This window comes from Mus musculus, chromosome 7 (assembly GCF_000001635.26).
Source record: "Mus musculus strain C57BL/6J chromosome 7, GRCm38.p6 C57BL/6J".
NCBI classification, from domain to species: Eukaryota; Metazoa; Chordata; class Mammalia; order Rodentia; family Muridae; genus Mus; species Mus musculus.
The window spans coordinates 96,817,578-96,841,624 of NC_000073.6; the positions used below are offsets into that span (position 1 = coordinate 96,817,578).

Sequence of the window (24,047 nt, forward strand, 5' to 3'; positions counted from 1 at the left end):
CTCCAAAATTACAGACTGATTTCTTCTTCCCCAGGATTTACTCTTCTGTTCCAAAGCATGGCTTCTCCTTGTCATACATGTCTTCTAAAACTTATCATCTCTGCCTAAGAAAATTGAGTTATGCAGGAGCATACACATATACAAATGTACACACATACAAACATACTTAAATACATATATACATACACACAAATACATAAACACAGAAATACATACACACATACATATATATAAAGACATACATACATACATACATACATAAATACGCATATATACATACATGCATGCACACAGATACACACATATTGTGGAACAGGCATATTCATATGCTACCTTCAAAAACAAAGTTTTTTCCTAAATGCCAGTCTTGTATAATGCTTTGTAAATGAAGTTTGTGGGCCCCATTCATTTCAAAATAGGTGTCTCACTTAAATACGATGGTAGACAAGTTGCCTGCATTCACTGCTCAGCAAGCATTTGCCAAGCATACAAAGCATCAGCATAACAGGGTACAGGCAAGCAGAATTTCTGGTCTGGTATCAGTCGCTAACCCACCGTGCACACAGTGAGCAATTCCATAATCCCGAAGTTTCTGGTAAGAGTGTGGCTTATGTGATATCTCCTTTTCAATGATACTAGTTTGAAAGCTCCTTGAGAGCTCTAGTACCTTACCTTTCATGTGTCACCATAGTTGGCTTTATCCATCTCAGTCCTCTGAGGTCACTCTGTACCCAGAATCCTGCCTGGAATGTATGCAGAGGAAGAGATCAGGGCTCCATCAAATGGCTACTGGTTGCCAGGATACCAGGATGCTTGCTAACAGGAAGTACCTGTCAGAAGCCACTAGTAACTTTCCTTGGCTGAGTCCTTACATAGGAGCTTCTCACTGCCACCCCCTCTACCCCCATATCATGTGAAGTAGGTTTCACATTGATTCATTTAACAGGTGAAAGTAAAAGCTCGGAGCTTTTGCTGGACATTTATTTCCAGCAAAATACCCAAGTAGGTCATCATAGCACCCTATTGACCACAAAATACAACAATTTCCTTTTAAAACTCAGCAAAGGAGAAAGTAGGGGAGACAAGGGTGCCCTGAAACTCAGAAATAAAATGAAACTGAAAGCCAGGGCAGCAGGCACAGAGCTATGACACACTCATGGTGACAGGGGTATGTTCACAGTAGGACACTACTGCTGACACTAAACAGAAAACTGAAGAGCCGAGAGGCTCGATTTAAAGTATGTGCCCGCTAGAGCAAAGGGCATGGCACGGAGGCTTTTCTCAGTCTCAGAGCCAGGGGACAGAAGAGCCATCAGTGAGAGACAGCGCTTACACCACAAAGGTCCTGGTCTGATCTTGCTTGCCAGAGTACTAATGCCAAGCTAAGAACCCCACCTAAGAAGCCATCCTAGGTAAGTGGCACCCTGGCACAGCAGGCAGAAGTCACCAGAAACTGTGCTAGGGGAGGTCAGGAGGTGGCTGACCACAGGCTGAGGTTAACAGCTATGCCATACAAGAGGATTACCACTCCCAAGAACTTAATCCAACAGCAAGTATACCATAAATAAGCTTTTATATGACTACAGATATAAACTGATACATAAAAAAAAAAAAACCCTAAGGATGGAACAATCCACCATCAGGGAAGGAAAAAGAGGGGGCCCCCATTTAAAAAGGCCCAGAGAGACCATCTGCAAATCTCAAAGTATTGTCACTTAAATTAATGACCCAAGGGACAAATTAAACAGCAGACCAGACACAAATGAAGGAAAAATAAGTGAAGTAGAATAGAAGTCTGAGGAAATATATCAGAATGGGACACAAATAAAAAAAGGCAGAAATGAAAGGGTTGAAAGGCATGAAATAGGAGACGGCCCCTTAAGCTTTTATGAGTATCCTGAAGAAAGGGCTAAAGAGAAATAAAGGAACATTCCCAGTTTATAGGAGAATTTTCCAGAACTCATGTAAGGCACAATCTTAAAATGCCTAAGTTATGATGCATGGCTTTCTATAGAGCATGCATGCTGTATCCCAGGCTGGAGACAGATTGTCTGTCTACAACTTTTCTAGACAATCTGTTTTGTTGTCGTAAGACACCCAAAAGGAAGCCTCCCACCTGGCAGTGGGGCAGATTCGTGAGTCTAAAGAATGAAGCAGCTTTCTTTGTCTGTCATTATGCATAGCTAAAGGTCTGGAGCCTGAGGTTTGAAGACATTAAGCAGCTTGTACAGGGTCACACAATGCAAAGTTGGATAGGGTGTGACCATCTGGCTGGAGAGAAATCACCTTAAGTGCCACTGAGCATCGCACATTAGTGCATTCTGTGTCCCTGTCCTTCACTTAGAAAACTAGTTCTTGACAGGATGACTCAAAGAAAATTTAATACACCTGAAAGAACTGAGTTCAAATCCTTCCTCGGCTTCTTTACAGGATACCTCTATGAGTACTCTATGAGTAGTCACTAAGTCAACTTTACCACTTCTGACCTGCGGTTCCTTCCCTGTGAAGTGACAGTGATGACAGTGGCCACCTCTTAAAATAAGTAGTAGCCAAGGTCATCACTGCTCATCACAAAGTGTTTACCACAGTGCCCAGCCTGGCATCACTGTCATTTGTCAGCTTCATCAACCTGGTGCAGATGAGAACCACCCTCTCATTCCTGGCTCACCTTCTCCACAAATGGAGAGTAGACACCCCGACAGGAAACAGTCCCTCCCAGGTGCCACGAAGGAAGCAGTGTTTATAAAAAGGTAAAAGTCTGGCTTCCAAGGACTACTTTGGTGGTAAACAAGAGCAGGCAGGAGCTAATAAAATTTCAAATTAGCCATGACTTTTCACGGCCCTTCAATTGTGCTAGCTGATTTAATGGTCAACGTCCCCGCTCGCTGGGATTGAATAATGGAGCGTCTCTGCAGAGTTATGGATGCAGCAGCTGAAGCTGTCATGCTAACATCAATAGCAGAATGCAAATCACCCTCTGCTGGGGCTGTAATTATGTGTTTAAGCAACGTCTGATGGGGGCAGCAGGGAAGTGTGGGATGAGACCTGCTGACTCAGGAAAGGGTGGGTGCTTTGCTTGGCAGTGCTACCTGCAAGGGAGAAGACAGGCCACCCAAAATAATACTGAGGTGAGAAACACAGGTGGCTCTGCCAGGTAAACACCCCTCCCCCCACACACACCATTTAGTGAACCATGTTCTAGGTTCAGGGTCAGAAAGGGAAACTATCCCTTATTAACACCCACTGTATATCCCATACCGTGTTGGATTTGGGGATCTATGCTATACAGTTTACTGTGGGATGGAAACTTACATGACACTCTTATTAGGCTCATAAGAAACATAGGAAACTGGTCAAGTAAAGCGGTTCCATGGGTGAAGGGACTTGTCACCAAGCCTAACAACCTGAGCTTCATCCTTAGGACTAGCAGGGTGGAAGGGGAGAACTCACATGGACTATCTCCTTATGCACACTATGGTACATGCTTACACACAAACACACACACACAAACATATACCACACACTGTAGAATGTGTAGCAATTTTTTTTTCAAGACAGGGTTTCTCTGTGTAGCTCTGGCTGTCCTGGAACTCACTCTGTAGACCAGGCTGGCCTCAAACTCAGAAATCCAACTGCTCCTGCCTCTGCCTCTGCCTCTGCCTCTGCCTCTGCCTCTGCCTCTGCCTCTGCCTCTGCCTCTGCCTCTGCCTCTGCCTCTGCCTCTGCCTCTGCCTCTGCCTCTGCCTCTGCCTCTGCCTCTGCCTCTGCCTCTGCCTCTGCCTCTGCCTCTGCCTCTGCCTCTGCCTCTGCCTCTGCCTCTGCCTCTGCCTCTGCCTCTGCCTCTGCCTCTGCCTCTGCCTCTGCCTCTGCCTCTGCCTCTGCCTCTGCCTCTGCCTCTGCCTCTGCCTCTGCCTCTGCCTCCTCTGCCTCTGCCTCTGCCTCTGCCTCTGCCTCTGCCTCTGCCTCTGCCTCTGCCTCTGCCTCTGCCTCTGCCTCTGCCTCTGCCTCTGCCTCTGCCTCCTCTGCCTCTGCCTCTGCCTCTGCCTCTGCCTCTGCCTCTGCCTCTGCCTCTGCCTCTGCCTCTGCCTCTGCCTCTGCCTCTGCCTCTGCCTCTGCCTCTGCCTCTGCCTCTGCCTCTGCCTCTGCCTCTGCCTCTGCCTCTGCCTCTGCCTCCCAGGTGCTAAGATTAAAGGTAGTGATTTTTAAAAGAAAGAAAGATATAGGAAGCTGAGACCAGATAGTTTAAGTGACTTGTCCAAGATCACACAGTGGGAATATTCACAATTGATATTTGGTCCCCGGTTGTCTAGCTCTGAAATCCAGACACTTTCACTGTGCTGCCTGCTAGGAGGACACACACTCTTGGGTACTATACAGGAGTTGGGGGAAGGACAGGGGAATATTGTCAGGGATGATTGTCCCTAATACACTTAAGGGGGTGCTGGGATTCGGTCAACCAAGAAGCTCAGCCTTTGACTAAAGATAAGTTCCCTCAAACACTGCGCATTCTGCCTCTATTCTTCTATGATATAGAAGGGTAGACCAGAGGTGACTCAGCCTATGAGAAGGCGAGGACCTAAGGCTAGCCAATGTATATGTCATGCCCTGAGGATGCAGACTGCACACTCTAAGTCCTGGAAATAGAAGTGAGGCAGGTGTGCCAGCATTATTTCCACATTATTAGTGAGGACAGTGGTACTCAGATTAGACCTGGCAAGTTGTCTGGGGCCAGTCTTACACACAGTGCTGAGATGTGAACTTTAGTCTCCATCCTAATGATTCTACCATCACATCATTTGATGAATATGGCTGATTGAAGATGTTATTGTCTGGCATTTGCAGACTAGTACTTCATGTTGTCTCCTGCTTCATGTGTTAATTGATTGCTTGGATTGTTGTTGCTGCTGCTGTTTTTTCATTTAACAGCCATTTAAAACATGTCTACTAAGTGCTAAGGATACAACAGAGATGGCCAAAGCACATCTGTATCCAGGGTAGTTAAAGTTTTCCAGTGTCACACAGCTAATAACCAGTCAAACCTAGATTTGAACCCAGGCGCCACACACCCCATCTCTGCCTAGAACACACACAGATGTGACGATGGGTTTTTCCTGTCCCTTATCATGGTCACTATCTTCTAATGTCTGGGTTTGTTGCCCATCCTAAATTGTTATTTGTGAACTATAAAAGTACCTTTCAGTAATGAAGCCAAAAATCTGTATTCAGGGGTAATCTCTCTCTCCCTCTCCCTCTCCCTCTCCCTCTCCCTCCCTCTCTCTCTCTCTCTCTCTCTCTCTCTCTCTCTCTCCATTTTTGGAAAATTAGATGAGCTGGAATAGTTTAGGATCCTGAAGAGCTCCATCCATGTGGTAAAGAGAACTCCATGCAAATGACAACTCACCGAAGGCAGGGTTGGGCCTCTGAAGGGCTGAGGGCTGCACCTGCCTCAGGTCACATGATCCCATAGCTGCGAGAGATGCTACAATTACAGGGTTCTTAGCATCCCTGCTTCATCCTCACCCCAGAGTCAGGTGTCCACCAGGTCTTGGGTTTTACCTACTAAGCGTCTCTCAAAACCACCTACTGCTCGTTCTCCATTGTAGGCTGCTTGCACTAAGCAGGCTGCTTTGCTTTCTATACATGCAACCTCAGCACCACAATCCTTCCTGGGTGGCCTGTGAGTTTTAACAGTGCGCCCCAAATGAAGTCACCTTCTATCTCTAGACTTTAGGGGTTCCTATAGCCTGAGGGTAAAATTTCAGCTCACTAGCACGGACCACATGGCCTAGCATGGCTGTCTCAGCCAACACAGCAGCCTCATCCATTGCTCCTCCCTGAACACCAGCGCTTTAGCTTAGCATCTCTGGTGTTCATACTTTCTCTCTCCTCCGAAATCTCCTATAAACTCTTCCCACTGACTCTTCAGAGGAGGGAAGAACGTGCACACCATATGCTTACTTATCACCTATTAATGTAGCACCTATTAATGTAGCGTCTGAAAGGCTGGAGCAAGGTCTGAAGTACTTGGCTCTCCTTGTGCTCTGAAGCAGCCTAGGCTTATGTCTGTATTTAAAGTTGGCCAGTGAGAGAAAGAGGCAAACATGGCTTATTGAACATAGCTGTATAAACAACATGCTCTGTCGCCCTTGCAGATGGCTTGGTGGACTGCATGGACCCTGACTGCTGCCTCCAGCCTCTCTGTCATGTCAACCCGCTGTGCCTAGGCTCCCCTGACCCCCTGGACATCATCCAAGAGACACAGGCCCCTGTATCCCAGCAGAACCTGAACTCCTTCTACGATCGAATCAAGTTCCTCGTGGGCAGGGACAGCACACACAGCATCCCCGGGGAGAACCCCTTTGACGGAGGGTAAGTCCATGGGGCTCGGCTCTAGGGGCTGCTCTTGTGGGGAGACTGAGTCCATTCTGGGCATGAGGAGCCTGAGAAGGTGGGTGGGCCTCAGAGGTCCTAAGGAGTTTGTGAGAGAGGCAAAGAAGCAGCCTCCAGTACCCACACTGACAAAACTGCTGTCAAGGCCTTCCGAATTATTATGAGCAAAGCCGTGCTACTCCCACTGGGTGATAGATGGAGAGAGCGAAAAACCAGAGGTCTGAGGGGAATTGTGGATCAATACCCACTTTGCAGTCAGCTCTTTCTGATCCTGTGGTCTCCACATGAGCTGACGGGCTTTGACACTGTCTGCCCTCAGAGCTGATGGAAGACCTCACTAACCTGGAAGCTGGGACCATGGCTACACCCCAGGCCACATGTCCACACAGTTTTTTCTTTGACAGTTGTATCATGCGTTGGATATTTTAGCACTGAGACACACTCTGTGCCTGGTCGGGTACTAAAATGACAGAACCAAGCAGGGCACACTGTCTGCCAAGTGGTTACTTACTGTCTACTGGGGTAGAAAATGAATACAGTTATAATGTGCTTGGCCAAGATGTGTGGCAAGGGTCCTAAGGGGCACACAGGAGGTGCTCTTAGGCAGGAGAATCTAGGACTTAGGAGAAATAACACTTAAAGATGAGAGACCATTAAGTAAGCAAATGAAAGAGGAGAGGCTCACAGGAAAGAGGAAAGAGTTCACACAAAGACATGAGGCATGAGGCATGGAGGGATCCTGGAGCCATCAGATGGCTCTGTGTTCCCTGTTCCCCTGTCAGGGCACTGAACCAACACAGTAGCCAGAAAGAAATATTTACAGTAGTTTCTCTGGCGTGTCTTCCGATATAGTGTTACGTGTGCATGTCTTCACCGTGAATCAGCATAGTGACTCTGGAAGTCACCAATCACGTGCCTCCATGTTCAGGACTTCTGTGCCAAGGGGTCCCTATCCTGAGGGGAAATGGGAAGTGATGTGACTGCCGGAATGAGGAATCAGTGGGGCTTGAATGGAGACCAGTGTGAGGATGGAGAGAGGGGTCTCCTGTGTGGGTGCCTGGGTGGATGGTGCTGTTATCTGACACCAGGATGAGGACCTAAAGCAGAGCCAGAAGGAAGCTGATGGCTTCCTCTTGAGCAGGGAAAGGGTAAGGTAGGGAGGCTCCCGGGAGGAGGTGTCTGCTGCCTGCTGGAAGTCATTATGGGAACCTGTTACCTCACAGTGCAAGCTCCAGGAGCAGGTGTAGGAGTGGATTCCTCCCACTGTGCCCCATCAGTGGCTTCTGTGGTCCCAGGTGTAAACGGGAGCACTGAAGGCCTCCCCTCTGTGCATAGTGGAGCTTGGGTACAGCCTTATAACTAACCTCAAAGCCCACCCATGCTACCCTAGCAGTCCTCGCTTTGAGCACAAGGATATGGGGAAATTAAAGGAAAGAAGCCCTCTGCACCCAGACAGGGTCAGATATACAGCAGCAACCAACAGGCCACCCCTTTAGAGGTGTGGGAGTTAGTGCTAAGGACATGGCTCATTCTGTCAAGTGTCTGCTGAAGAACATGAGGGCTTAGGTTCTGACCCCCAACACACAGACACACAGACACAGACACACAGACACAGGCACATAGACACACACATACACACATACATACACACACACACACACACAGACACAGACACACACACGCATAGATTCACACACATATCAGAACCCACATAAAACCACAGAACCACTCTGCAGGGTGCAGAGACACACAGCTAAAACTGAAGTTCCAAGGGAAGGGAGTCAGGCAGGGACCCAGAGCTTGCTGACCAGCCACTCTAACTGAAATGGCAAACTCCAGGTCCAATGACAGACAGACCCTCTCTGGAAAAATAAGGCAGAGAGCTGTAGAAGAAGTCACACAACCTAACTTCTGACCACTCCCCAGCCCCCCACCCCACACACAAAGATTCATGGGCACATTAGAGGGCACACTCTTCAACACACCCCAAAAGGGGTAGAATGGCTTTCCCACATGCACAAGTCCAGTCACATGCTAGAGTTAGGAATAGCAAGAATAAGAGGCAAAAGTGACATTTTAATTTTTATTTATTTATTTATTTTGACCAGAAATGCTGCTTTTGTTCCTAAACAGGAAGCTGCTGCTATCTTATCCAACTGTGTGGTTTTGTGTGTATGCGTGTAGCCCTTCCCCTGGCATGAGCTCTTTTAATCTACTGCAGATATAAGTAATATTCTTACCAAGGAAAACCTTACTTGCTCAGCCTTTCATGACCGGCCCATATGGCATCTGATTAGGGCTACGGCTTGTCAGTTGCCTGTAGCTGTTCTGTTTAGGAAGTGCCCTATTTATGCCAGCCTGCTGTGTGCCAGCAGGAACATGTGTCCGGGGCATCCTCCTGGTTACGTGCTAGGCCTGTTGCTTAAGCCCTGTGAGATGCCATTGGACCTTCCCTGGGTTCTCTGCACTGTTTCTCTAATACAGAATGCTCACACAGACTTGAGAAGCCGGTGCTAGGGGAACATGCAAAGCCAAGCTCCACTTCAGCTCTTGGCTCTGTCACCCCTGTGTACATGGATCAATGAAGGACTAAATAAAGTGAGGCACGCCAGGATCTGCCAGCCCTCTAACCTGTGTGTTCTAGGAAAGTCTTACATCTCACTCATAAAGCATTTAGTAGCTGCTTAAGGAATGTATATGGACATAAACTGCCTGAGGGATGAAGAGATAAAAGGGAGAGAGGAAGAGAGAGAAGGAAGAAAGTATGGAAGGAAGGAGTGGGCAGATGGGCACATTACGTATTTTTCTTGGTTTTATACTGAGGATTCAGGTTCCAGCAGGGTTAGATCACCTGCCAGACATCAGACTGGAGCGGAAGCTGGAGAAGACAGCTTGCGGATCCTTGCTTATACATCTGTTCCCTTCAGTTAAATTTCATACACTCCAAAGGCAGAGGCTATTCATCCCTCCACACCCATGACACCTCAGCAAGGGCCCGTAATGGGATATTTGTTCTACAAATGAATAGATAATGGAAGGCTCTGAAATGTTAGTATGGAATTGCTGTCTCCTGACATTCTCCCGAGTCATGATACCCCCGCTCCTTACTCATCTAGATGCAGAAGAAATAGCCATCCATCACGGTAGATTTCCCAAACGTCCCTCTGTAAAATAAGCCCAGGTGACTAGTCATCAGAAACACCAAGCAGCAGATGCCTACCCGATGGCCTCAAATGGGTGCAGAAGTAAAACCCTTCTTTCTTGGTGCCACTGGGGTGATGTGGAGTCCGACTCCTGTAAGTGTAATAGAGAAGCCCAGTGAGTGTGTCCTCTCTGCCTTTACCATAAGCCATGCATACACGAAACAGAGTAAACATTCCACAGCCGCCATAGACAAGATTAAAGGTAAAAGAGCTATACCTGGCAGGAGATTTTATAGAGAGAAGGTAGTGTTATCATCAAGTTAGCACAAGCCTCGCAATCAGACAGACCTGGACCGAAGGGCAGATGCAGCCTTTTCCCTGCTGTGTAACCTTGTGGGGGGGTGGGGAGCGGGGAGGAGGGGGAGGGAGGCTCGGACCTTAAGCTTTCGGAAGTCAGAGGTCCAGTCTCATCATCTGAGAGACTGCGTGAATAACGTGTGTGTCAGGGGGTTGCCGGGAAAAGTAAATGGAAAGAAGTACACAGAGCCTCGACCTGGAGCACCCACTACCCGGAAACACCTCTGATAATTACCTAACGGTAGGGTAACGGAGGCCATGGCTAAGTGCTGCCACCTCCACCTCCTTAACCGGAAGCAAAGCTTGAGAATCAGCTGCCCTCCAGAAAAGTCAGGTAGACATACAGAGAGAAATGGGTTTAGACTGTCGAATCACTATCTGAGGATAAGAGAAGGCCATGTTCTCACCAGCCAGCTGACATTGGGATCAGCCAGCGAGGAATCCAGTGACATCAGGGTGCAGCTGGTGGAGAGGCAGGCCTGCCTCAGTGCCCATGGGTAACAGCAATAAGCCTGCATCTAACCCATATCCTGACATCCTATATGAAGAGTCAGGAGAGTCCTCAAAGGATACGTAACTCAAGAAGCTGTATGATAGAGGACACATCCTTATGCTTCTGTATATACCCTATGTGGTGCCAGAAGTCATGGAAGAGGTAGGGTGAGCTACAGCTCCTCAGGAAGTGTCCCGATGGGGGAATGCAGTGGTGGTTGGATGGCTGAGGCAGAAGCACTTCAGAGCAGAATGAGAAACAGCGAAGGCTTTCCCCAGCATTCTTGTTAAAGTTAGCTAGTGATGTGTCAACAGATACCTAAGAGAACACCTTAAATGCAGCAGGTATTTGTTTTGGCTCACGGTTCTGAGGTGTCAGTCCAATGGATAATAGAGTCAATTGCAGAGGGCCTGTGGAAAGGCAGCACATCAGGGTGCAAGAGAGTGTGACAGAGCAAAGCTGTTTGCCTCTTAGTAACCAGGAGTAGAGTGAGACTCAGGGAGGGACTTGGGACAAAGACCCCAAGAACATGCCCTTCAGTGATGCGCTTTCTCTAGCTAGGGCCCCGCCTCCTGCAGTTTTCACCATCCCAATAGTATAGGAAATTATTATGATTCCATCAGTGGATCCAGCCATCAATTAGGTCAGAGTCCTTGTGATCCAGTCATCTTTTATTGATTAGGTCCACCAACTAAGGACTGAGGCTTGGGCACATGTTTCTCTTAGGAAACACCTCCTATCCAAACCATAACACAGTTCACACATAGCCAAGAACCTAACACAATACCTGGCTAAACCACATATTCAGCAATTGATTTAACCAGGACAGTGGTTCTGACACTCTTATACTGCAAGTGTTATGACTTCATAAAGTGATAGAGCTATGAATAACCTCGGGGGTTCCTAAAGTGGGGATACACGCAAGCCTAGGCATTACCATTACCAGATTAAGTAGCATAAACACCATTTGCCTGTTGTCATAGGCAAAGATGATGAGAGACTCTTGCTATTGAGACTTGAGTGAGAGGGCAAAGAGCCATTGGGGTTTCTGATGGAAGAAGGGTCTCCAGCTATCCAGACAGAAAAGAAAGAGAATAGGACACCAACCATGAAAGCCAGAATCAGGCAGCTGAGAAAGAGATGGCAGCCTGATGCTCTCCCAGAATCCCCCAGGGCAGAGCAGTTTCTGCTTCTGACCATACAGAGTCTGAGCAAGACCAAGAAGGCCAAGAAGCTGGGTGCAGGGCAGCTACCACCTCTATGAGAAGTTGCTTCTTACCAGTGCTAGACAATTTGAAAGACTTCAGGAAGATGTATTGACAAAATGACCACCCAGATGTGTGCTGAAGGCTCAGCTATTTGAATGTAGGTGGAGACTACATTTGAGGACCCTGGCTAGGTCTGAGAAACGATATGACATTGACAAGTCTTGCTGGTTGTCAGCTCACTCAGTCAGCACATAGCAGTGGGTAAGATGTTGCAAGACTCAGCTGATAGGACACGCTGAGCACAGAGGGGAACACCCAAAATAGTAAGAGGTATGCATGAAGCCATATGAATGTGTGCACATGTGTGTACATGACAGAATGTGTGTGACAGTGTGAGGAAGTGTGAGTGTGTGTGAAATGTGTATGCTTGTGTGTGTTTGTGGATGTGTGCATGGGTGTGTGTGTGTGTGTGTGTGTGTGTGTGTGTGTGTAACCAAGATGGGGAACAGATGAGTTTCCAGGGTCACCAGAAAACAGAGGACTTTAATGGAGCTGGGAAATAATTAGGGTGATATTCTTGGGGAGGCATGGTCTAATGTTTGAGGTCAAGATGGGCTTACCAAGTCAAGTAAAGGAACGTGGTTTGCACAAAGGGCCTGCAGGGGAAGGGAACACATGGTGAGGAAGGCCAGGAAGGGGATGGAAGGGCAGGGGTTCAGAAAGGTCACAAACTACATTCAAGCATCGTGTCTGAGTCAAGGCCCAAGGTCAACTTTGAGCACAGGGGAAACAACCAGCATGCCTCTCAGATTCCTGCTAAGCCTTTAAGTAGAACCCAACTTTTTCAGAAGTTTTAAATATGAGAGTTTACAAAAGGATAAGGTAGTGGGAAAACAGAAATGGTCATATATGTGACATCATATGCAGGTTATTCCAAACAAAAACCACACCCAAGTGTCAGTGCTACCAAGTCACAGGTGGGCATTCACTCCCCACCCCAGAGTCCTGCCCCCACTTCTGTCCCCAGGCCTCACACAACCAACCAAGACCCTCGAAGGGGCTGAGCAGTGAGGATCTTCTAATGAACTGCAGATAAACAGCAGCTTCCTGACAGCTGGCCTCTGAGTGGATTTATTATTGAATTACACTCCTGCACTTTCAAAACAAGCTGAGCTGACAGGCTACCCCATCAGTTACCAAAAAGGGAAGGAAAAAAAAAAAAAGGAAAGAAAGACATTGATGAATTACCTACTGGAAGATGGAAAAAGATAAAGATCCTGCTTCCTCCAAAATGTCAGCCGTAATATATTATTCATGTTGGTTTTTAAAAATCCCTCCCCACATTGAAATGAATGTTTATGATGATAAAGCAACAAGGTGGATTCAATTGAGGATGCAGGCAGCGGCGTCTCACATCATCCTGACGAGCAGCTAACAACTCCTCCTCGGCCACTTGATCATCCCTTTATTGATTTCAAAAGGAATTACCATCTCTGTTTGCTTTGCAGCTTAAGCATGCTCCTCCTTGTCCATCACGGGAAGCATTAGCACAGGACGATATGGTGATGCAAAGACTATCTAGTGCATAGAGAGAAGGGACCTAGATCAAGGTCTGGGACAAGTGAGACAAGTGACCTTGGACAGAGGAGACTCACTCTGAAGTTTCTGATTGCCACTGGGTTGTTTTAAAGAGTCAATGAGATAAAATACCCAGATACTTGTATACAGAAACAACACAAGACATTCACCAATGGTATGTTCTTTGTCAGGCATTGCTAGGAATACTTTCCATAAGTCATGATGGGTTTAGTTCTCCACTCCCAGCTTCCAAAACAGCGCAGAAGGGCTCAGTTGGTGGCTCCTTCTTTAAAACTTGAAGAACCAAGGCACAGCCCAATCACTAAGCCAAAGGTCATAGACTTGTAAATAGTAGAAGCATCAGTTCTTCACTGCATCATGCGTGTTCCAAGTTCAGCATCTTCAGTTCCTCTTCAGCAAGATGTTGCTACCCTCCACATCTCCAACTGGCTCTAACCATCTCTTTAACATAGCACGACACACAAAGAGGCTTCACGCTACAGAGCACTGGCTCAGAGTAACCTGGGCTGGGCTGGGAGCCCAGCCTCCTCTAAAAGCAGTATGACTATAGACACATCTCTTACAGACTTTGGATAAATTGTGGTTGGTGCTGAAAAAAATCTCATTCAATCAACAGGAGCTGACAGAAGACAGTTTAAGGTTTCGTACAAGTCAGGCTTATAAATCCACTTAAAGCACCTTGTGAGGTGAGGTGATTTACATAACCACCAGCAGCAGCAGCAGCAACAGCAGCACAGAGCTGCAAACACTAGTAGGCAGGGAAAACGTACACTTAGAATTTGCTACCTAGATCCCTAATGATTTCTCCCATGCCCTGAATGCCAGCTGTTTTCATTAAATAACCAAAAAGGAAAGAAGTTGCAGACTCTCTCCCTCCACTTAGCATTTCCTTTACCTGTTTATACACTATACCTCAAACAGTAACTTAAAACCTAATGATTTCTGGCATTTTTGTTAATTTTATTTTTCAAACAAGTTATGCAAGCAGAAGCCAAGTGAACTATCCAGGGGCAGAAATTGCCCACCTTGGGAAGAAGTTTCAGCTCTCAGCCTGGGGTCTCTAACCACAACCCTATCAAGATCAAGTGGCTTCAGGGTCTCAGACACTACCTCACCTTCTGTAAGAGAAGCATCTCATATCATGATTCAGTAAATAATTTATTAAAAGCTTATGCCACGCCATGCATTCAAATTCTAGGACAAACAGCCCCTTGGACGATATTTTCCTTTGCCTACTGAAAATGAACATCAGCCATGCTCAGTGCTGGGAAAAAGAGCTTGAGGGAAATGTGGCTAGTCCCATCCACGTGGAGTAGAATCCACTTTGGGAATAAGATTGTCTTAATTGTGTGACTCATTTTCTACAGAAGTATCCCCGAGAGGCAGGAATGGTGGCCACTGCTTGGTAAATGCTGTGGCTGAATCTGAAAGGTGAGCAGGCACATTTCTAGTACACAAGGTCTGTGGAAGACAGCAAGAATAGCTCAGAGGCAAGAACATGCATGCTATGAACCTCATTAAGATGAAAGCCCCCTGGTCTGAAGGCTGTGTGAACTGTTTGCATAGTGCCAGGTAAAAAATGATCAAAACTCTTTGAGAAAGCACAAGTTGAAGCTCTTGAGAGTTCTGTTGGATTCTGTTTTACACTAGATCGAGAAAAACCTCAGGACAGATAACGGATGAAGGGATGGAGGATCAGAGGTGGGTGGCTCTCCAGAATCGCCTAGATCCGAGTCAGAACAAGGAGCTGTGACTTCCCAACCTCGGCTCTTTCTGCTGCTTTCCCCGAGTGGCATCGAGGTCGAGGCTGCTTTTTTTGATCTGCTCGCTTCTGTTTCGAGGGAGGGCTGGGTAGCAATCCATCTGCTGTCTCTCCGGCAGACTCTTCTCTTTCCAAAGCCTGGCCTCTGGCCTCAGGAAGCAATCAGGCAGATCGTCTAGTCACCAGCAAGGGCACCTTGTTCAGGCTCTGAGTGTATCGTTGCGCTAATGCCAGTATATGTGACACCACCCCAGCTGGCCTGGCAGGAGCACTGCCTCCTGGCAGGGTTCACCCAGCCTAATTGCTTGTTTTGTGTCCCAGCTGCCTGACATATGCTAATTCCATGTGTTGACACTCTGATAACAGGGACAAACACACTAAGGCATTTCAAAATGGCTTTTGTGAGCTCTAGCAAGTAATCAAGGACTGGGATTTATAACTCTAGCAGCCAGCAGTGCCGGCTCATCGAAGGTACCTGGGATTTCTGTGACTGTAGACACATGACACAACAGTCACAGTAAGGATTCGTACGTGAGAAACTAGGCTTAGCCAATTATGTTCATCTCTGGGTGACCTTGAGCAAATATTTTCTCCGTGGGTTTCAAGTTCTTAGCTGCAGCCCCTGCTTGCTCTATATACTAGGAGTGAGTCAGCCCCAGGCATGTGAGATGGCTTTGTAAATGTGAGTGGTGTAATTGTGGGACCATCAAAGCCACAGAGAGATGCTTTTAAGTATAGAGGAGCCCAGAGGAAAGGGTGATTAATTGTAACAGGAAGAGCTGGTGACAGCTTTCCTGAAGTGCTGACAGTGGGAGTCATTCTAAGGATGACTAGGAAATAATACCTCCTCTCTCCATCATCCCAAGAAAGTGACCAAGGAGAAAACAAGAGCCATTGTCCCAGTTTGCTTTCTATTGCTCTTATAAAACACCATGGCTGAAAGCAACTTGGGGAGGAAAGGGTTTGTCTGGTTTACACGTCCTGGTCATAGTCTATCATGAATGGTTTGGGGACAGGACTCAAGGCAGGAGCTGAAGCAGAGACCATGAAGGAATGCTGCTTGCTTGCTTGTTCTCCATGGCTTGCTCAACTTGCTTTCTTATACAACCCGGGATCACCTGTCTGCAGTGGTCTGGACCCTCCCACATCAACCATTAATCATGAAAATGCCCTCACAGACTTGCCTGTAGGCCAATCTGAAGGAAGCATATTTTCAATTGAGATTCTGTCTTCCAAGATGCCCCCAGTTCATATCCAATTGGAAAAAAAAAATAACTAACACATGCATCATACATACATATAGGACTGGGATATAGAGAAACCCCCCAGAGAGTGACTAGGATTCTCACCCTGGTCAGTGGTTCTCGCCGTAACACCAAACCTGGCCTTTAGTATGAGGAGTGACCCAGGGGAATGAAAGCACCAACTCATTTGAGCTCATTAGAACTGATTATTAAATATTTAGAAATTTGGTAAGCTGGTTGCTAAACAGCAAAAGCTATTCTTCCAGAGGACCTAGGTTTGATTTCCAGTACCCACATGATGGCTCACAACAGTCTGTAACTCTAGTCCCAAGGGATCCCATGCCCTCTCCTGACCTCCATGTGCACCAGGCATGCATGTGGTACACAGACATGCATACGGGAAAAACACTCATATGTGTAAAATAAGATTTTCGATTTAAAATTTAAAAACTAAGCTATATGAAATTGAAACGATATTAAAAGGTTATAAATAACTCAAAACCTGTCACTTCCTAAGTATTTTATTATATTTTATAATTATCATTGCTTTTGAACTTGTCTGAGACTAATATATCTCTGAGATAGAAATATCACATACTCGCATTCCATTATGCACCTCTTCCCAACTTTGTATCCAGCAGCATACAGTTGGTAGCTTGAATTTGTCCATGATGGGAGTATTTACACCATAGGAAAGGGTAACTATCAAAGATTGCAACCACCTCTCTCCCTCGCCCTCTCACTTTCCTACTCCCTCTCTCTCGGTTTCTCGTCTATCCTTAAGCATTTACCAACATCTCACTGGTAGTATCTGTTGAATAACTGCATAGAGAAAACAATCGCTGGGAAACCTGCCTAGCACGCACATCTTTTCAAACCTCCCTTGACGAAAGCACACGGCATGGAGCATAGACAGAGACCACCACAAAGTGACTTCCCCATCTCCTTTGCTCCAGGGAAGCCCTAATATTAAACAGCGTTCTCTTGACAACTGAAAACCCTGGTTAAACAGAAATAGAATGGAAGTGTTTTCCTCTAGGGCTTGGTTTCTGAGCCAAATGCCTGTCTTGCCATGAGGCCTCTGTGGCCTGCAGGGGCTGGGGGAGTCAACTTAATCTTCTGCAGAATCCAAAGCAATCCACAGGAGCCTGCCCTAAAATTGCATCTGCTCTGGTTTGCCGAATGGAGACTAAATGATAGCCAAATGGCGCTGATTTAATGTTTCCCAACAACCAGAAAATCCCCACAAGAGAGATAAATCAGAGGATGCTGGTCTGCATGTGCACGGGGTGGGGGTAGCCAGGGCAGCCCCATGATGGAAACCACCGACAGAGGGCTGGTTACTATCCAGGCAGAATCCAAAAGTACTGTACATGTCAGAAGGCTGGATCATAGCCAGGATCTGAGGCGCTGAGATCTGTTAGTAATTCACTGGAAGGACAAAGTTCCAGCAATACAAAATTCAATTGTCCTCCATTAAAGAAAGCCTCTCTCAGTACCAGCTGAGTACAATTGATGAATAAATCCCTCCCATTAGTGGAAAGATAATTTCACATAAATACATCGGGAGACCTTCAGAACAGGACTGGAAGTCTTTGCTGAGCCTCACCTGATTTACTGGTTTGCCATGTAATTGCATTTAGACCAAGGGCCTCAGAAGGAAAACACTGACTGAATTAGTATTAGCCAGACTGTGCAGAGTGAGGTGAGGTGAGGTGTGTGGTGGTGGTTTGGGGATGGGGGTGGGGGAGCAAGGCATGTGGTGCATTGTGGATAGTTGTTGTTGCCTTCAGAAAGGACAAGCTGACACGAGTGAGACCAGCTGCTTACAAGCCTGGTGTTAATTGCTTTTCTCATCAAACAGAGAAAAGTTTATCACTTGAGGGAAGTAAGGATCTGGGTGTCTAATAAAGATGGGCTAGAACTTGAGGATTTTTTTCATTAGTGCCCACAGGCCTTATTAGTAGCTCTTTCATAGGCCAGAAAGAAGGGTGGGCCTGAACCGGGAAAATGAAGAGAAGGTGAGCTCCTTCATTTTTGCCTGAGACGGGTCATCAATGGCTGTTTCCACAGTATCCTGATCTCGCAGAGCACTCACCTGAACCGGCATCTTCACTCCCATTCATTGCTCCTTCAGACACACCAACAGATCTAGCATCTAGCCTAGAAATGGAAGGTCCGCACTCCAGACTCCTGCAACCACCTTCCTGGTAGCCTTGTGAAAATATTAGTACCTCCCAATCTCCTCGTTACAAAAACGGAAAGGATCCTGACAACTTTCTGGATGGTTCCTTCAGAGGCTGATCAAATTGCCTTTGGAACCACCAGAGTTGGGGAGGAATTCTGTCACCATTACATCTAGGGCGGGTCTTCTTTTGGTTTGTTTCCTATTTTGAGGTCCTTAGGAAATGTCATCTACCAAATTATTCTACTTCTGAAACATGTGAAAACCACCCCTCTAGATGATTGCTAATTGCCCTGTTTATTTGCTCAGTCCTCTATTTTGCCCCTGTGACTAAGTACTCACTAGGCACGGTCCAGGCTCTGCACTACAGAGAAAGCCTTGCCACGCCCTCACACTGCCTGATGTCTGGGTGGAGAGGAGAGGGAGGTGCAGCTTAGCAGGATACCAAGGCCTTGGTGTGCGGTTTCGAGGGAGCGAGATGAGAGTTCTGAGCAGGAACTTCACAGAAGTCCTCTGAAGTGGGCGCTGAAGGACAAGACTGTTGGAGTGTGTGTAGAGATGACATTTTAGGCAGATGGGAGAACATTACACACGCACGGGCACCACACATTCTCCTGGAAAATGCAGGAAAAACGTATGGTTTGTGGTCTAGAATACAAGGGACAAAGGGGAGGGAGCTGGGAGTGGGAACAAGTCCCCAAGCAGATACTCCCAAGGGGGTGCTATCATCTATCCTTCTCTTCCCAATGCCAGGTAAAAGCAAGTATAGCCTCCATCCTGTTCTCCTGTGTTCTCACTTCCAGTAATAAAACCATGGCTATTGTTACTTACCATACCATTGTTACATTGTACCTTACCATACCACTGTTACATTGTACCAAGATGAAAAAAAAAAAAAAAGAAAACAAAACCAATAACAGCAAAAAAAGAGGTGCAAAGAACTGTCACATACCTGCACAAGCTCAGAGCTCTAGCAAGTAGCAGAACTGGGATTTGAACCCAGGCCACCTGACTCTGTTGTCGCATGCTTGACTATACCCTGTTGTTCCCTGGAGTCAGCCTTCTCCCCTCACAGTAGATGACAGCCCTAGTGAAAAACTTGAAAACGTTCCCCCAGAGTGATTCTCTCAAGGACACATTGATACCTCGAGACGTGATTTTTTTTTTAAAAAAGAGATTATTGTTTGTATGAAGTGAACACGTGGGGCTCCTGGATGTTAGTCATGTCTAGATGACCAGTCTTCTGGCTATGACTTCTGGGGCTTCCCTGCAGACTGTGAAAAGTATCTCATGGTCTTCTCTCTTCTCTTCCCACAGGCATGCTTGTGTCATCCGTGGACAAGTGATGACGTCAGATGGGACCCCATTGGTTGGCGTGAACATCAGTTTCATCAATAACCCTCTCTTTGGATACACAATCAGCAGGCAAGATGGCAGGTAGGAGACCCTTTGTGGGCCAGGGAGAATTAGGCCTGAGAGTTAGGAGCTGTAGTCTTGCAGCATAGCTGCCCTGGATCGATTATGTGGACAGAGGGTCAGACCTGGACCCAGACAGCCTATATTTTAACACCCCGCTCAGCCACCTACTGTCTCCTGACCTGCACCTGCCTCCGGCCTCTGTCCCTTTGACTGTAGATGTGACACCTTCTTCTCATGAGGATTTCACATAAACAGAGGGTTCCTTATCCATATTATGCTGCCCAGTGACTCGTGGAAATACTCTCGTGAATCTACTTTATAATGGATAAGATGGCTCCTTGGAATCTAACCATTCGGTTTCTACCTTTCAGTTGCTTAGAAGTGGCTCCCATAGAAGCCATTTAGGCGATAGCAGAATTCTATCCTTTTACTTTCCCTGAGAACCATCAACAGCATGTAGTAAAGCTAAGGTTTCCTTTAAGGAATGGCCCTAGACCTACCCCCACCGTGTGACTAAAGTATGCTTGGACAAATATTGCCTCTTCATCTGAAGCATGATTCTAATACCATCTACCTCATACACTAGGAATGGATAGGACAGTACAGTGGCTAAGGAAGCACCTAGCTATAGTTCCTGTCTAATAAACCATTGTTTCCTGCCACACAAGAATTCACTTCCTAGTGTGACACGCAGTAAGTAAATAAATAGTGGGTATAAAAAAATACTAATTATTACAAGTTGTTGAATAACGAGGACAGAGTAACACAAATATTTCAGAGCAAAAGAAGGCAAGAGGAATATTTAGGCTGTCGGTGGTGAGACGTCCTCTATTTTTAATGAAATCAGGTGATGTCAGTCCATCTGGCTGAGCGTGGGCCCATAAGGTTGATTCCTCACTCAGTGTTAGAAATTATGCTCCAGCCTGATTGATTTTAGCACCTCTTTAATCCAATATCAGATGTGAGCATGTCCCAGCCGAGGTGATAATGAAGCAGGACTCATCTGTTTGGAGACATGTGTGCCTCTTAGACAGCTTGGCAAGCTTGGTGTACGGAGTCTCCCCTCCTCCACGGCCCTGGGAAGGGCACAGCTAAAAGGGGTCTGTGCCAGTCTCCAGGGAGTAGACTGGCCAGGCCAGGCCACTGTTCCCTGCCCTGAACGGTTTCTGCCAGAGGCCCCTTAGCAAACACCCACCCATGCATGAAGGAGCTTCCTTTCTTGATTGTGTCTGTCTTCGGGTATGGATTGTACAGAAATGGCAGCCGTGGGAACCCTAGGCCATGGGTATTCTTAGTACGTTATCGCCCACAGGGGAACAGTCATCCAAACAGGAGCTTTTGGAGATTGTTCTTTTTGCCACAAAACTTTCCACATAAAAGAGCAAACCATCAGTCAGTAGGCCCCTCTGGGCTTGCTCAGACTAGGACCATGAACTACACCACAGTAATCCTACATGTTGTGACCTTAGGAATCACCTATTCTTTGACATCTCTGGGCTACGATTTCCCCATTTGTGCTATGCTGGCCCTATCTACTGTTTCTTGAGGGCACTGAGCACCAGGAGGGAGGCTTCCTGCATCAGCCTCCCACACTGTGACATAGAAAAGGTGCTGCTTAGAGCTTGCATTTCAAATAAGTCCTCGCCCATGCACCATGGGCCTAAAATGTTCTTTCCAACACAGACATAATGTATGGGAACGTTATCACTTGTTCCCATAGTGTGTGAAACTCCCTCTGTTGTACATGAACAGGGAGCATCTGGCCCACTCCACTCCTCCTTCCTTGGCTCAGTTTCGCTTAAGCCTGGTTTATAGGAGAGGCCACAAGGCTAAAGATAGTCAGCAGGTGAGAATGAGTGCATGTGTGCTGGAGGCCTAGGCTACATCTGACTCACCAGTACAATCTGCGGTTTCTAGGCAGCACCAGGACACTCTCACCAGTTCCCTACCCACAACTTCACACACACACACACCACTTGATGTCAAATGTTAACAGTAACTCATACACAGAAAGCAGTAACAAAGAAAATACTCAAAAAGATGGAAAATGCAAGTCATGAAGAAAAACCAAGAGACCTAGAGACAAGAGAAGCGGTTCAGGCTCACTGACTTGAAGTGTGGGGTCGTGCTGAGCGAGATGCCCAGGGAACAAGTGGCATCCTGGGCTTGCCCATCCATCACTCCAACTAATTAGTAACCTTGCCAAATGGTTATGATGCTCAGCCTAATTTTATAGACGGAGAAACTGAAGCTTGGAAAGGTGGTATAACTCACCTGTAATGTGAGAGTGGTGTTTGACCAACAAGAGATAGGCTCCATTTGAGAACCAGGCCTTCCCTCTGGGGTCAAGTCCATGTTCACATCTACATTAGGGTTTCCCAACGAGATGAGTAGGCCTGGCCTTGGCCTGTTGCACTCAGCCCCTGGCATGGCCAGCTGCTCTGGCCTGCTCATAGCCTTGAAGAAACGTCTTTTCTTGTTTGTCATCTCTCCCTCCCTATAGGCTGCCTCTCTTGAACCAAGCTTTTGAGTCCAGCCAAACTTGTGTTTGGCTGTTAAAAAACCAAATTAATACAGACACTCATTCGTTATGTGACAGGAATACCACCCCGTAAGTGTTTCCTCTAGACGGTGGGTGTTCTCTTAGAGAACATACCCTGAACTCTTAGACTACAATAAATGCCCACCCTTGGTGTTTCTCCATCATCCCTTTCTGAAGGATGGTGCCATCTAACTTCTAAACATTAACATAAAAAGGGCAATGTGCAGTTAAGTATGTGGAAAACTCCCGCAGAAAGAAGAGTCTGTCTTTGGGGTTTGAGAAACCATAATCAGGGTCATCTACCATGAGCAGAATTTGCCTCTGGGACAGGATGGTTGAATACAAGATCCTTGCAACCTCTAAGGAAGGGAAGAGTGAACTGGGCAGCCAACGCTAACCAAAGTTGTGTGTGTCAAGGTAAACGTGAGATCCTGTGTTGAGGGGTCTCACAAACCAGCGACAGAGATAATCACTGGGTTGATCTGAGTCGGTAGCTAAGGCAAGAAGGGACTTGCGAATTTAGCAGCCATTTAAGAAGAAATGGTAGTGTCTCATGTATTCATTCTGTAAGCTAAGTGTCCCTAGAAAGTCAAGAAAATGGGTGTCCTAGGCACTGTAACAATTATAGTGCACTGCAGCATAATCTGTCAGGAGTCTCTGTGACACAACAGACCCCTAAGAGGAAACAAGAATCCTGCTTGAGCAAGGCTTTGTCGTGGCAGGCTCAGCAAGCATGCCCTACCTAGCTGGGCATGATAGCACACACCAAAAATCTCATATCTTTCGAGGCTGGAGCAGAAGAATTATTAGTTGAAGAGTAGCCTGGTCTACACAGAGAGGCTCTGTCTCAAAAAATAAACCCACAAAGCTAAATGTACCACCTAAGAAGACTTTGTCCAAGGAGGTATTACAGTGGAAGAGAGCTGGCAGACAAAGCTACCGGTCTCCGGTCACCATAGCAGATAAAAAAAAAAAGCTCAATACAAGAACAAGAAGGAGAGAAGCCCAGATGTGTTCCAAAAACTAAAGTCTTAATGGCCAGAATTACTCAAAGATGGACCTGCCCTCCTGTGGCTACAGCAAGCTCTTGGGGACTCGATCTGTGCAAGTGTGAAATGAACAGCCCCTTGCTGGTAGTTCGGTAGCAGGGACCAGCCCTTCACATTGGGAGAGACATGGGAACATGACCACTAAGTTCATTTCTGGGGGCTCAGCTACTACATGGCTTCAGATTTTCTTTTTAGAAAAAAAAAAAAAAAGCAAACTCTAGGCTGGATTCCCGTACACCAAACACAGGGCTTGAAGTGACAGCCAAACACTGGTCTTGGCTAAGCAGACCTATCCTGCAGGATATGTGCCACACCTTGATTTCCAGCCCCTGTACCCATAACCTGAGCTCTCCTAGCCTCTGATCATGTGGCTATAGAACAGAGGCTGGCCTCCCTAGAGGGCTGGCAACTGGCAGAAACATTAAGGTATGCAAATGGGAACTCACATTCCTTGACTTTCAAAACTGAAAGGCTCACATCATGGTTTATAAAGGCAATGCCAGGTAAGGTTTATCTGCATGTGGTAGGGACTGAGGTGCTAGATTCCCAACAACTGCTAGTATGTTTCTGGGGGAGTCCTATCTGGGAGTAAGGTACTTAGGGGTAAAGCAAGGAGGATTTTTATCTACATGCTCTCACACAAACCTGAAACAAGA

The 24,047-nt window shown here is 46.7% G+C and overlaps 1 protein-coding gene across 28 annotated transcripts in view; it reads left to right on the forward strand.

The window, feature by feature from the left end:
• Tenm4 (teneurin transmembrane protein 4) overlaps positions 1–24,047 on the forward strand; it is a 739,850-nt gene that overhangs the window by 646,334 nt on the left and 69,469 nt on the right. For all 28 annotated transcript variants that reach the window (NM_001310762.1, XM_006507806.4, XM_030242547.1 and 25 more), the window contains 2 exons: positions 6,153–6,369; positions 19,699–19,818. In NM_001310762.1, the coding sequence (NP_001297691.1) occupies positions 6,153–6,369; positions 19,699–19,818 (337 nt within the window). The remainder of the gene's footprint in view (positions 1–6,152; positions 6,370–19,698; positions 19,819–24,047) is intronic.